Source organism: Pristiophorus japonicus, chromosome 7, assembly GCF_044704955.1.
Source record: "Pristiophorus japonicus isolate sPriJap1 chromosome 7, sPriJap1.hap1, whole genome shotgun sequence".
NCBI lineage: Eukaryota > Metazoa > Chordata > Chondrichthyes > Pristiophoridae > Pristiophorus > Pristiophorus japonicus.
Genome location: NC_091983.1, coordinates 218,840,437 through 218,852,891, shown reverse-complemented (window position 1 = coordinate 218,852,891; position 12,455 = coordinate 218,840,437). Strand labels below are relative to the sequence as shown.

General features: G+C 45.9%; 1 protein-coding gene across 2 annotated transcripts in view; it reads left to right on the top strand.

Moving 5' to 3' along the window:
* The window catches only part of brox (BRO1 domain and CAAX motif containing), a 65,759-nt gene that overhangs the window by 11,461 nt on the left and 41,843 nt on the right, over nt 1-12,455 (top strand). For both annotated transcript variants that reach the window (XM_070885811.1, XM_070885810.1), the window contains exons 2-3: nt 2,487-2,593; nt 8,929-9,025. In XM_070885811.1, coding sequence (XP_070741912.1) covers nt 2,487-2,593; nt 8,929-9,025 — 204 coding nt within the window. The remainder of the gene's footprint in view (nt 1-2,486; nt 2,594-8,928; nt 9,026-12,455) is intronic.

Here is a 12,455-nt window from a genome sequence, read left to right as displayed (position 1 = left end):
TCTCGATGGTAGAGGTCGCAGGTTTGGGAGGTGCTGTCGAAGAAGCCTTGGTGAGTTACTGCAGTGCATCTTGTCGATGGTGCACACTGCAAACATGGTGCGTTGGTGGTGGAGGGAGAAAATATATAAGGTGGTGGATGGGGTGCCAATCAAGTGGGCTGCTTTTTCCTGGAAAGTGTTGAACTTGAGTATTGTTGGAGCTGCACTCATCCAGGCATTTGGGGCGTATTCCATCATACTCCTGACTTGTGCCTTCTCAGGCTTTGGGGCTGACATTTCCTTTGGTACTACAGGGTATAGTGCAATTTTTTTCTCAGTCTTTCTGAGCTTGCAGTTGCCACCAGGGTTAAATTCTTGCTCTAGTTGGCTCTGGCTATGCCTTTATTACAGAACAAAAGACTTGCAACTTGTAGTGCTGATACTTAAATTTCACAAGGCTCTATAATTAAAGTATGGGCCAATCCTGGTTCCGATTCTTGTTCGAAGGCTGTCAATGTGTTAACCTGATCATGTGCTGCTCTTTCAAGAATTTTCAAATTTATGCCAGTCCGTGTGGGTGAATGCTGCAGGGCAGTCGTGAGGAGATTCTTCCTAAGGAAAATAGAACAAGGATTGCCTTTAATGCATTCATAGCACCTGCTAGTAGCTAACTTAAGAGTGGCAGTGCAATGAGGATGTTTCCCTTAGCTGGGGAGTCTACAGCTAGGGTCACAGTCTCAAAATAAGGGGTTGGCTACACAGCCCCTCGAGCCTGCACCACCATTTAATACGATCATGGCTGATCCGATCATGGACTCGGGTCCACTTCCCCGCCGCTCCCCATAACCCCTTATTCCCTTATCGTTTAAGAAACTGTCTATCTCTGTCTTAAATTTATTCAATGACCCAGTTCCCACAGCTCTCTGAGGCAGCGAATTCCACAGATTTACAACCCTCTGAGAAGCAATTCCTCCTCATCTCAGTTTTAAATGGGCAGCCCCTTATTCTAAGATCATGCCCTCTAGTTCTAGTCTCCCCCATCAGTGGAAACATCCTCTCTGCATCCTCATAATCTTATATGTTTCAATAAGATCACCTCTCATTCTTCTGAATTCCAATGAGTAGAGGCCCAACCTACTCGACCTTTCCTCATAAGTCAACCCCCTCATCTCCGGAATCAACCTTGTGAACCTTCTTTGAACTGCCTCCAAAGCAAGTATATCCTTTGGAAACCAAAACTGTATGCAGTATTCCTGGTGTGGCCTCACCAATACCCTGTATAACTGTAGCAAGACTTCCCTGCTTTTATACTCCATCCCCTTTGCAATAAAGGCCAAGATTCCACTGGCCTTCCTGATCACTTGCTGTACCTGCATACTAACCTTTTGTGCTTCATGCACAAGTACCCCCAGGTCCCGCTGTACTGCAGCACTTTGCAATCTTTCTCCATTTAAATAATAACCTGCTCTTTGATTTTTTTTCTGCCAAAGAGTGTGACCCCTCACTTTCCAACATTATACTCTATCTGCCAAATTCTTGCCCACTCACTTAGCCTGTCTATGTCCGTTTGCAGGTTTTTTGTGTCCTCCTCTCACATTGCTTTTCCTCCCATCTTTGTATCGTTAGCAAACTTGGCTACGTTACACTCGATCCCTTCTTCCAAGTCATTAATATAGATTCACTCAGAGGGTGGTGAATCTTTACAATTCTCTACGCTAGAAAGCTGTGGATGTTCAGTCATTGAGTATATCCAAGACAGAGATCGATAGATTTTTGCATACAAAGGGAATCCAGATTTATGAGAAGGTGTTGAGGTAAAAGATCAGCCATAAATAGCGAAGCAGGCTCGATGGGCCGAATGGCCTACTCCTGCTCCTGTTTCTTATGTGCTTATCAACTGGATGGGCCCTGTCGAGGAATTATTTAGCTTAAATTAACTCGGGCGGAGACTTTCAGAAGTTGCTTCGAGAGAAGTTTATTACTAAAGCTAACAAGATATCTTGGAGAGCTTGCTTGGACCGTACCAAGGCAGAACTCTGTCGTACAAGCAAATTGCACTTATCTTTATACAGAAATTGAATACAGAAATAGAAAAGGAATCTTATTCATTAGTCCCGCGAGTACAAAGGTCGTCTCGGGAGGTACACACTCTATCTGTCCTTGCATAGTTTTTCTCTGTTCACAGTCTAATAAGCAGAATCAAAGGAGACTCCCTTTTAATACCAGATAGTTATTTAATTGCATCTGTAAGTTTCAAGGCTAAAAAGCGTGGCTATTTTCTAGTCTTATTATTTCTTTAAGCATAGCTAATAAAAAGAATTTAACCCTTCCCTCTTTCATAAGCCATGGATTCATAGATTCTTTCTTCCACAGGCCCTTACTGAGAGAACAATGTGACAGGATCTAAAAGAATAGATGAAAGATAAACATGTACACTTGTTGCAAATTAATACCAGGTTGGTGATTATACAGTCTGTTAGTAATATGATTTGTTTTTTGTCTTTCAGTGACTTGAGAAGCACAAGGCTGAAACTTCTGGAGTTATTTACAGATGTGAATTGTAACATGGACATGATGAAAAATGCAGTGGATGCTTATTTTTCTCTCTTACAAGGTAGAAATGTAGTTAAAGCTACAGATCAAAGATCTGATGCCAACATTATCACAGAATAGAATCATAGAATGGTTACAGCACAGTAGGATGCCATTCGGCCCGTCGAGCCCGTGCCAGCTCACTGCAAGAGCATTTCAGCCAGTCCCACTCCCCCGCTCTTTCTCCATAGCCCTGCAATTTTTTTTCTTTCAGGTACTTATCTAATTCCCTTTTGAAAGCCGCGATTGAATCTGCCTCACCCACCCTTTCAGGCAGTGCATTCCAGATCCTAACCACTCGCTGTGTAAAAATGTTTTTCCTCATGTCATCTTTGGACCTTCTGCCAATCACCTTAAATCTGTGTCCTCTGGTTCTCAATCCTTCCGCCAACAGGAACAGTCTCTCTCTAACTACTCTATCTAGACCCCTTATGATTTTGAACACCTCCATCAAATCTCTTCTCAATCTTCTCTGCTCTAAGGAGAAGAACCCCAGCTTCTCCAGTCTTTCTACGTAACTGAAGTCCCTATCACTGAAATCATTATCGTAAATCTTTTCTGCACCTTCTGAAAAGCCTTCACATCCTTCCTAAAGTGTAGTGCCCAGAATTGGACACAATACTCCAGTTGAGGCCAAACCAGTGTTTTGTAAAGGTTCATCATAACTCTATGCCTCTATTTATGAAGCCCAGGAACCTATATGCTTTTTTAAACCGCTTTCTCAACCTGCCCTACCACCCTCAATGATTTATGCACATGTATCCCCAAGTCTCTCTATTCCTGGACCCCCTTAATTGTGTCCTTCAGTTTATATTGCCTCTCCTTGTTCTTCCTACCAAAATTGTATACCTTCCTCCAGTCCGAGAAACAACCATTCACCACTACTCTCTGCTTCCTGTCACTTTGCCAATTTTGTATCCATGCTACCACTGTCCCTTTTATTCCATGGGCTTTAACTTTACTGGCAAGCCTATTATGTGGCATTTTATCAAATGCCTTTTGGAAGTCCATGTGCACCACCTGAACCGCACTTCCCTCATCAGAACCAAGCCTTTATCCTCTTTTTACAATTCCTTCTCCCGCTTTTTCTCTCTTTCCCTCAATGGTCAATATCTAACGTGTTGTGAAGTGCCTTGGGCCGCTTTACTAAGTTAAAGGCACTACAAAATAAAATATATTATCAACCCTCTGTTACCTCATCAGAACATTCAATAAAGTTGGTTAAACACGATTTGCCTTTAACAAATCCGTGCTAGCTTCCCTTAATTAATCCATACTTGTCCAAGTGACTGTTAATTTTGTCCCGGATTAGCGTTATTAAATTTTACGTAAGAAATAGGAGCAGGAATAGGCTATTTGGCCCCTTGAGCCTGCTCTGCCATTTAATATGATCATGGCTGATCTGATCTTGGACTCAGCTCCACTTCCTTGCTTGCTCCCCATAATCCATCACTCCCCTATCATTCAAAAATCTGTCTATCTCCACCTTAAATATATTCAATGACCCAGCCTCCACAGCTCTCTGGGGTAGAGAATTACGACCCTTAGAGAGAAATTCCTCCTCATCTCAGCTCTAAATGGGTGACTCCTTGTTCTTAAACTATGCCCCCAAGTTCTAGATTCCCCTACAAGTGGAAACATTTTCTCTGCATCTACCTTATTGAGCTCCCTTAGTATGTTTCTTTAAGATCGCAACTCATTCTTCTAAACTCCAATATGTATAGGCCCAACCTGCTCAACCTTTCTTCATAAGTCGACCCCTTCATCTCGGGAATCAACCTAGTGAACCTTCAGTGCACTGCCTCCAAAGTCAGTACAGGTGCAGCGTCCCAAATCCGGGACCGAGGCCATTCCGGATTTTGCGTTTTTCCGGACTTTGGAACTTCTTTCTGACATCACGAATCCGGAACCACCCAAGCCCGGGGAGGGGGGGGGGGGAGTGTTCTCCGAAGATCTGTTCGGGTCGCTGGCCCCGTCCGGGATGTCGTCGGGCGGGCCCCAGCCGCCGAGGAGGAGGAGGAGGAGGCGGCGTTCAGTCGGGCCCCCGGCGGCGTTTGGGCAGGCTGGTGAGGAGGCCCCGAGATGAGGGCAGCGGCGGCAGGCGGGACGAGGCGAGGCGAGCAACGGCGGGGTAAAGTCAGCGGCGGTAAGGTGAGGCCGTGGCGAGTGGAGGTGAGCCCCGAGGTCGACCGGGTCGGCAGATCTGGATTCCAGAACATTTTACCGATTCCGGACAACCCTGCCACCAATCGGTCTGGATTCTGGAACATTCCGGATTCTGGAACTCCGAGTTTTGGACGCTCAACCTGTATATCCCTCCTTAAATAAGGAGACCAAAACTGTACGCAGTACTCCAGGTGTGGCCTCACCAATACCCTGTACAGGTGTAGCAGGACTTCTCTACTTTTATACTCTATCCCCTTGCAATAAAGGCCAACATTCCATTTGCCTTCCTGATTACTTGCTGTAACTGCATACTAACTTTTTGTACTGCAGCATTTTGTAATCTCTCTCCATTTAAATAATTTCCTTTTTTTATTTTTCCTGACAAAGTGGATAACCTCACACTTTCCCACATTATACAGGTTGTACCCCTCCAGTCCGGGACACTCTGATCTGGCACCACCCGTGGTTTAGCATCAGTCCCGTGCCTGGAGCGTGACCGACATGGTCGGCGGAGGTTCGGTGTGCAGCGGCGGAGGGGGTGCTGCGGTGGGTCCGCGTCCGGGGGCAGCGGGGAGACACAACCTTTTTAAAAAAAAACAGCAAATCAGCACGGAGAGAGAGAGCGAGGCCTGAGTTGCGCAGCTGGAGCGTGGCAGAGGCGTTCAGGAGTCTGGGCGCTGTCTTCAGGTACCGGTAAGCCTAGGCTAGGCATAACATCCCATGGTTTGGCAAACTTTCTGTTTCGGCACCGTTCAGGTCTCGAGGGAGCCGGACTGGAGAGTTACAACCTGTACTCCTAACTCTCATCTGCCAAATTTTGTCCACTCACTTAGCCTATCTATATTCCTTTGCAGATTGTTTGTGTCCTCCTCACAACTTGCTTTCCCACCCATCTTTGTGCATTCAGCAACCTTAGCTATATTACACTCTGTGCCTTCATCCAAGTCATTAATATAGATTGTAAATAGTTGAGGCCCCAGCACCGATCCCTGTGGCACCCCAATAGTTACCATTTGCCAACTGGAAAATGACCCATTTTATCCCAATTTTCTGTTAGTTAGCCAATTCTCTATCCATGCTAATATATTACCCCCAACCCCATGAGGTCTTATCGAATGCCTTCTGGAAATCGAAAAACACCACATCCACTGGTTCCCCTTTATCCACCCTGCTCATTACATCCTCAAAGAACTCCAGCAGATTTGTCAAACGTGATTTCCCTTTCATAAAATCATGCTGACTTTGTTGACTGCATTATGATTTTCCAAATGTCCTGATACTGCTTCCTTAATGATGGACTCCAGCATTTTCCCAACGACAGATGTTAGACTAATTTTGTACCAGGCACAGGAATCAGTGAGGTAGCTTTGGCTCAGTGCTGGCACTTATGCTTCTAAATGAGAAGGTCATGGGTTCGAGCCCCACTCCTGGAATGTGGGAACAATCCAGGCTGTGGGAGTGCTGCTGTGTCGGAGATGCTATCTTTTGAAGGAGACGTTCAACCAAGGCTTCTTCTTAACTGATGTGAAAGATCCCATAGCAGTATTCAAAAAAGAGCAGGGAGTTCTCCCTGGTGTCCTGGTCAATATTTATCCATCAACAGCACCAAAACAGATTACCTGTTGTCTCTCTGCTGTTTGTGGGATCTTGCTGTACACAAATTGGCTATCACATTTCCGACGTTACAACAGTGACTACACATCAAAAGTGTAAAGTGTTTAGGAATGCCTTGAGTATGTGAAAGGCACTATATGAATGTATTCTTGCTTTCTGATGTGTTTTTTTTTAAATATCTATGGATTGCATGACACAGTATATTAATATAATTTAATCTCCCGGATCTGGATTTGAACCCAGGCCAGACTGTTTGGTTGTATGTTGCTCTCACTCCCCTATAAGGGTTCTAAATGAAGAGCTTTGGGAACTGCTGAGAGACATAAAGCACTAAAAGGTGCTTTCTTTGAGGGTATTGAAGGTGATGGAAGAGATGACAAAATAAAATGGTTTAGGCCAAAGATTTTGAGAGAGCAGGGCATGGTGCCTGACAATTTTGGCTGCAGAGTGTGCGCGGGTACAAGTGAGCAGAAGGAATGGAGAATTTGGGTTGTGACATAGGGGTGGAAGGGTTTCTCAATTTGGGTGGGGAAGGTCATTGAGGAATTTGGAAACAATGATCTGGTTGAATTGCTGGACAAGGATAATGGATATGCAGAAGTCATTGGTGTGGTTATTACTGTCATGTATCCTAGATGGCTACTGTTTGTACTATCACAAGGTACCAGAGGGCACAGCAGTAGAAGACTTGTAGGTTACCTGTACAGGTGTGTGTGGCCTAGTATAAAAAGCAGGCCACCAGGTGTGATCCTCACTCTGGAGTTATCAATAAAGGACTACGGTCACTACAGTTCAAGTATAAGACATTGCCTCGTGGAGTCATTATCAGAGCATCTAAAGACATAACAATTGGCGATGAGATTGCGGACTTTCACGCGAAAATGGCTACCCTTGGCACGTTGCAGCAGTTCGCCGATAGTGATGATTGGGACGCCTTTGTGGAGAGGCTCGAACATTTCCTCACAGCAAACGACCTGGCAGGAGACAACCTGGCCACACTGGCTGGCAAGCGCAAAGCTATCCTGCTGACCAGTTGTGGGCCCACCATCTATGACCTCATCAGGAACTTGCTGGCACCAGCGAAGACAACGACCAAGACATACGAGGAGCTCGTAACACTGATCCATGAGCAACTAAAGCCCAAGGAGAGCATCCTCACAGCCAGGCACCGGTTCTACACCCACCGACGGCCCAAAGACCAGGAAATCGCGAAATACGCTGCAGACCTCAGGAGGTTGGCGGCACCGTGTGATTTCGGTGACCACCTCACCAAAGCGCTGCGGGACATTTTTGTCATTGGAATCGGCCATGAGGGCCTTCTTCATAAGCTACTGTCTGCGGATACCACAGTCACACTGCAGAAGGCCATCTCTGTGAGCCAGGCATTCAGGACCTCAATCTGCGGTTCGAGGCAGATGACTCACCCTCAGGACTCAAACCCGGCAAGTACTGTGCACAGAGTGGCACCTTTTAGAGGCTGGATTGTAGAACGTGAACCTTCTCAGGGGAGAGAGAACAGACCCCCTGAGCCCCTTAACTCAGAGTCTGCCGAGGGGGGCTAACCGAGTAGCCCCATGCTAGCGTTGTGGAGGGAATCACAGGGCTCACCAGTGGCGTTTTAAAGCCTATGTATGCAAAGGCTGCAGCACAAAGGGCCACCTCCAGCGAATGTGTAAGAGAAATATGACTCTCTGTTGATGAAGACTCTGCAAATGGCCATGAATTCAGCGCAGATTATGAAATGATCGGCAGAGAGGCAACTCAGCCCCACTACGAGGTTTACCTGCACCAACGAGTGTTCCCCGCTGAAGATGGAAGTCGAGATAGATGGCGTTCCAGTCTTCATGGAAGTGGACATGGGGGCGAGCCAGTCAGTAATGAATCAAGGAGCCTTTGAGAGGCAATGGGACAATCAAGCTGAATGACCCAAGTTGGTCCCGGTTCAGGCAAAGCTGCGCACCTACACCAACGAACTTAACCCAGTCGTTGGTAGTGCGGATGTTAAGGTACTCCATGATGGCGCGGTGCACAAGTTAACTCGTGGATTGTTGCAGGTGATGGACTAACACTACTCAAAAGAAGGTGTTGAGCAAAGTGGGAGATTTTGCCTGTAGGAGAGATCTATAGGTTCTTCACTAGAACATCTGCCAAGCAAAGCACAGACTTTTCTTGGTGTCAGGAAAATACCAAAAAGTTATGGACCTTCATCAAGCCTTCACAACCAAATGGGCTCCTTAGCCTGCCTCAGAATAGATGGATCGTAACCTCTTCCCACCTTACCCTTCGCCTCTAGACGTTCTCCAACTGATGTCCAATAAAACCACCTGCCGTCTGAGCTTTCTGACTAGGAACCAACCCTTACCCTGTCAGTTAACTGCATCTGTGCAAAGAACTATAGAGCACCTCGATGTATAATATCCGCAAGTATTGTATAACCTACAAAGCGCGATATTCTCTCTTATTCGGACTTGAGAAAGCATGTCATGAATTCTTGTACAACTCAATAACAAAATAAAGTGGGAAAAGTGATATCATAGTTTGCTCACATTTCTCTTTCTACCCTTCCACCTTCCCAAGGTTTTATAACATCCCTGGATGGCACAACACAAGAAAACAAACTGCGGTTCATTCAGAACTTCAAATGGACTGACACTTTACAGGGAAACATTGTGAGGTGAGTCTCCCAATAATGTTGCATCTAGTGTTGCTTTAGATGTGATAAAATGCAGTGATTTACCTTTTCTAATTGTGTCAGAATTGTGTAGGCTTAGTGATGACTTGTTTTTCCCCATTAGCCAATTTTAGCCCTCTTTGCCTCTTCTCCTTACTAAGATGTAGCCCCATGGGTGGCATTTGACTTCCAGTACTCAAGTGACTATTATTCATACGTGAGCCTTGACATTGAGTGCTGGCAGGCCATTCAATGTTTGGGAGTTCATTTCAGCTAAAGAAAGAAATACTTTCAAGACCTCAGGACATCCCAAAACACTTTACAGCCAATTAAATACATTTGAAGTGTAATGTAGGCTTATAATAAAGGCCTATATTCCCTAGAATTTAGGAGAGGTGATCTCAATGAAACAAATAAATTTTTTTACAGGACTTGACAGGGTAGATGGTGGGAGGATGTTTCTCCTGTCTGGGGAGTCTAGAACCAGGGGTTACAGTCTCAGAATAAGGGGTCAGTCATTTCGGACTGAGGTGAGGAGAAATTTTTCACTCAAAGGGTTGTGAATCTTTGGAATTCTCTACTCCAGTGGGCTGCGGATGCTCAGTTGTTGGGTATATTCAAGGTAGAGATCGATCTAGATTTTTGAATATTAAGGGAATCAAGGGATATGGGGATAGTGCGGGAAGGTGGAGTTGAGGTTAAAGATCAGCCATGATCTTATTGAATGGCGGCGGAGGCTCCAAGGGCCAAATGGCCTACTCCTGCTCCTATTTATATTCTTAATGTAGGGAAAGCGGCAGCCAATTTCCACACAGCAATGTCCCACAAGCAGCAATGAGATATTGAACAGATAATCTGTTTTTAGTAATGTTGGTTTAGGAATAAATCTTAGCCAGGGGAGAATAGTGACATGGGATCTTTTTCAATCCTCCCTGGCTCGAGGAGTTATGCCAGAGGATTGGAGAACTGCTAATATTGTACCATTATTCAAAAAAGGAGGAAGGGATAAACCAAGCAATTACAGGCTAGTTAGTTTAACCTCGGTGGTGGGCAAATTACTGGAATCGATTCTGAGGAACAGTATAAACCTTCATTTGAAAGACATGGATTAATCAAGGACAGTCAGGATGGATTTGCTACGGGAAGGTGATGTCTGATTAAATTGATTGAGTTCTTTGAGGAGGTAATATGGAGTGTCGATGGGGTCAGTGTGCTTGATGTAGTTTACATGGATTTTAGCGAGGCTTTCGACAAGATCCCACATGGTAGGCTGATTTAAAAAAAGTAAAAGCCCATGGGATCCAAGGGAGAATGGTAAATTGGCTCACTGGCAGGAAGCAAAGGTAATGGTGAGGGGAGTTTTTGTGACTGGAAGGCAGTTTCCACGGGGCTTAGTACTCGGGTCCTTGCTTTTTGTAGTATATATTAATTATTTAGACTTAAATGTAGGGGGCATGATAAAGAAATTTGCAGATGATGCAAAAATTGGCCGTGTGGTTGTCAGTGAGGAGGAAAGTTCTAGACTGCAGGAAGATATCGATGAACTGGTCAGTCGGGCAGAAAAGTGGCAAATGGAATTCAATCCAGAAAAGTTTGATGTAATACATTTTGGGAGGGGCAACAAGGCAAAGGAATACACAATAAATGGGAGGATACTGAGAGAGGTGGAGGAACAGAGGGACCTTGGAATGCATATCCACAGATCATTAAAGGTATCAGGACAGGTCGGTAAGGTAGTTAAAAAAGCATATGGAATGCTTTTCTTGATTAGCCGAGGCATAGAATACAAGAGCAAGGAAGTTATGCTAGAACTGTAAACAACACTAGTTAGGCGACAGCTAGAGTACTCCATGCAGTTCTGGTCATCACATTACAGGAAGGAAAGAGTGCCGAGGAGATTTACGAGGATGTTGCCTTAACTGGAAAACTAACTATGAGGAAAGATTGAATAGGCTGTGGTTGTTTTCCGTGAAACAGAAGAGGCTGAGGGGAGATTTAATTGAGGGGCCTAGATAGAATGGATAGGAAGGACCTAGTTCCCTTAGCAGGAGGGTCAATAACCAGGGATCATAGGTTTAAAGTAGTTGGGGGAAGGATTAGAGGGCTGATGAGAGAACACTTCTTCACCCAGAGGCTGGTGGGGATCTAGAACTCACTGCCTGAAAGGGCGGTAGGGGCAGAAACCCTCATCACATTTGAAAGGTACTTGGATGTGCACTTATAGGGCCCAAGTTTCCACATGATTTGCGCCTGATTTTTAGGAGCAACTGGTGGAGAACGGACTATCTTAGAATTTGCAATTCTCCACATTTTTTTTTCTGCAGTTCTAGTCAGGTAGAACAGTTCTACTTTGGAACAGAATTTTTTCTTCAAAAGGGGGCGTGTCCGGCCACTGACGCCTGATTTGAAAGTTTCCACAGTGAAAATTTACTCCAAACTAAAGTAGAATGGAGCCAGTGAAGATTTTTGTAGAACTGAAAAAACCTGTTCTACACATAAAAAAATCAGGCGCAGGTTACAAATTAGGCGTCCAGATTGGGGGGGGGGGGGGGAAGGGAACTCATTAAATTCTACAATAAATCCTTATTTATACTTATACAAATATTATACAAATAAATCCAACCTGAATAAACATTTATAAGCAAAGAAAAGATTAAATAAACCATCTTCCTACCTGTGTGAACGTGCTTCAGCCAGGGAGAATGGTGCAGCAAGCCTCACAAAACGAGGGAGCCGACCCACCGAATGCGGGCGGGCAGGGGGGGTGGGGGGGAGGAGAGGAGGAGGGAGCCGACCGAACGCGGGCCGGGGGGGAGGAGGGAGCCGACCGAACGCGGGCGGGGGGGGGAGGGGGGGGGAGAGAGGGAGCCGACCGAATGCGGGGGGGGAGGAGGGAAGGGAAGGGAGCCGACGAACGCGGGGGGAGGGGAGAGAAGGGAGCCGACAAACGCGGGGGGAGGGGAGAGAAGGGAGCCGACAAACGCGGGGGGAGGGGAGAGAAGGGAGCCGACAAACGCGGGGGGGTGGGAGAGAAGCGAGCCGACCGAACGCGGTGGGGGGGGAGAGAAGGGAGCCGACCGAACGCGGGGGGCGGGGGAGGAGGAGGGAATGGAGCCGTTCCAGACGGCTGGCGGGAAAGAGAAAAGGCTGCAGGAAGCCTCAGAAATTGAGGAGCCATTTCCCGACGGCAAAAGGAGGTCGTCGTCGGGAAGTGGCTGCCTCAACTTTCTGAGGCTTCCTGCACCCTTCTCACTGCTACAAGAAGCCTCTGTGCTGATGGCAATGTACTTTTATTAAAAAATGTTCAAAAACTAAACAGCTACAAAGAACTACAAAAATGGCCGAGTGCCAATGTTTTTTTCACACTGAGCATGCGCGAATGCTCCAATGCGCACGTGCAGCGTTGCTGGCAGGGAAAAAACTAATTTAAATA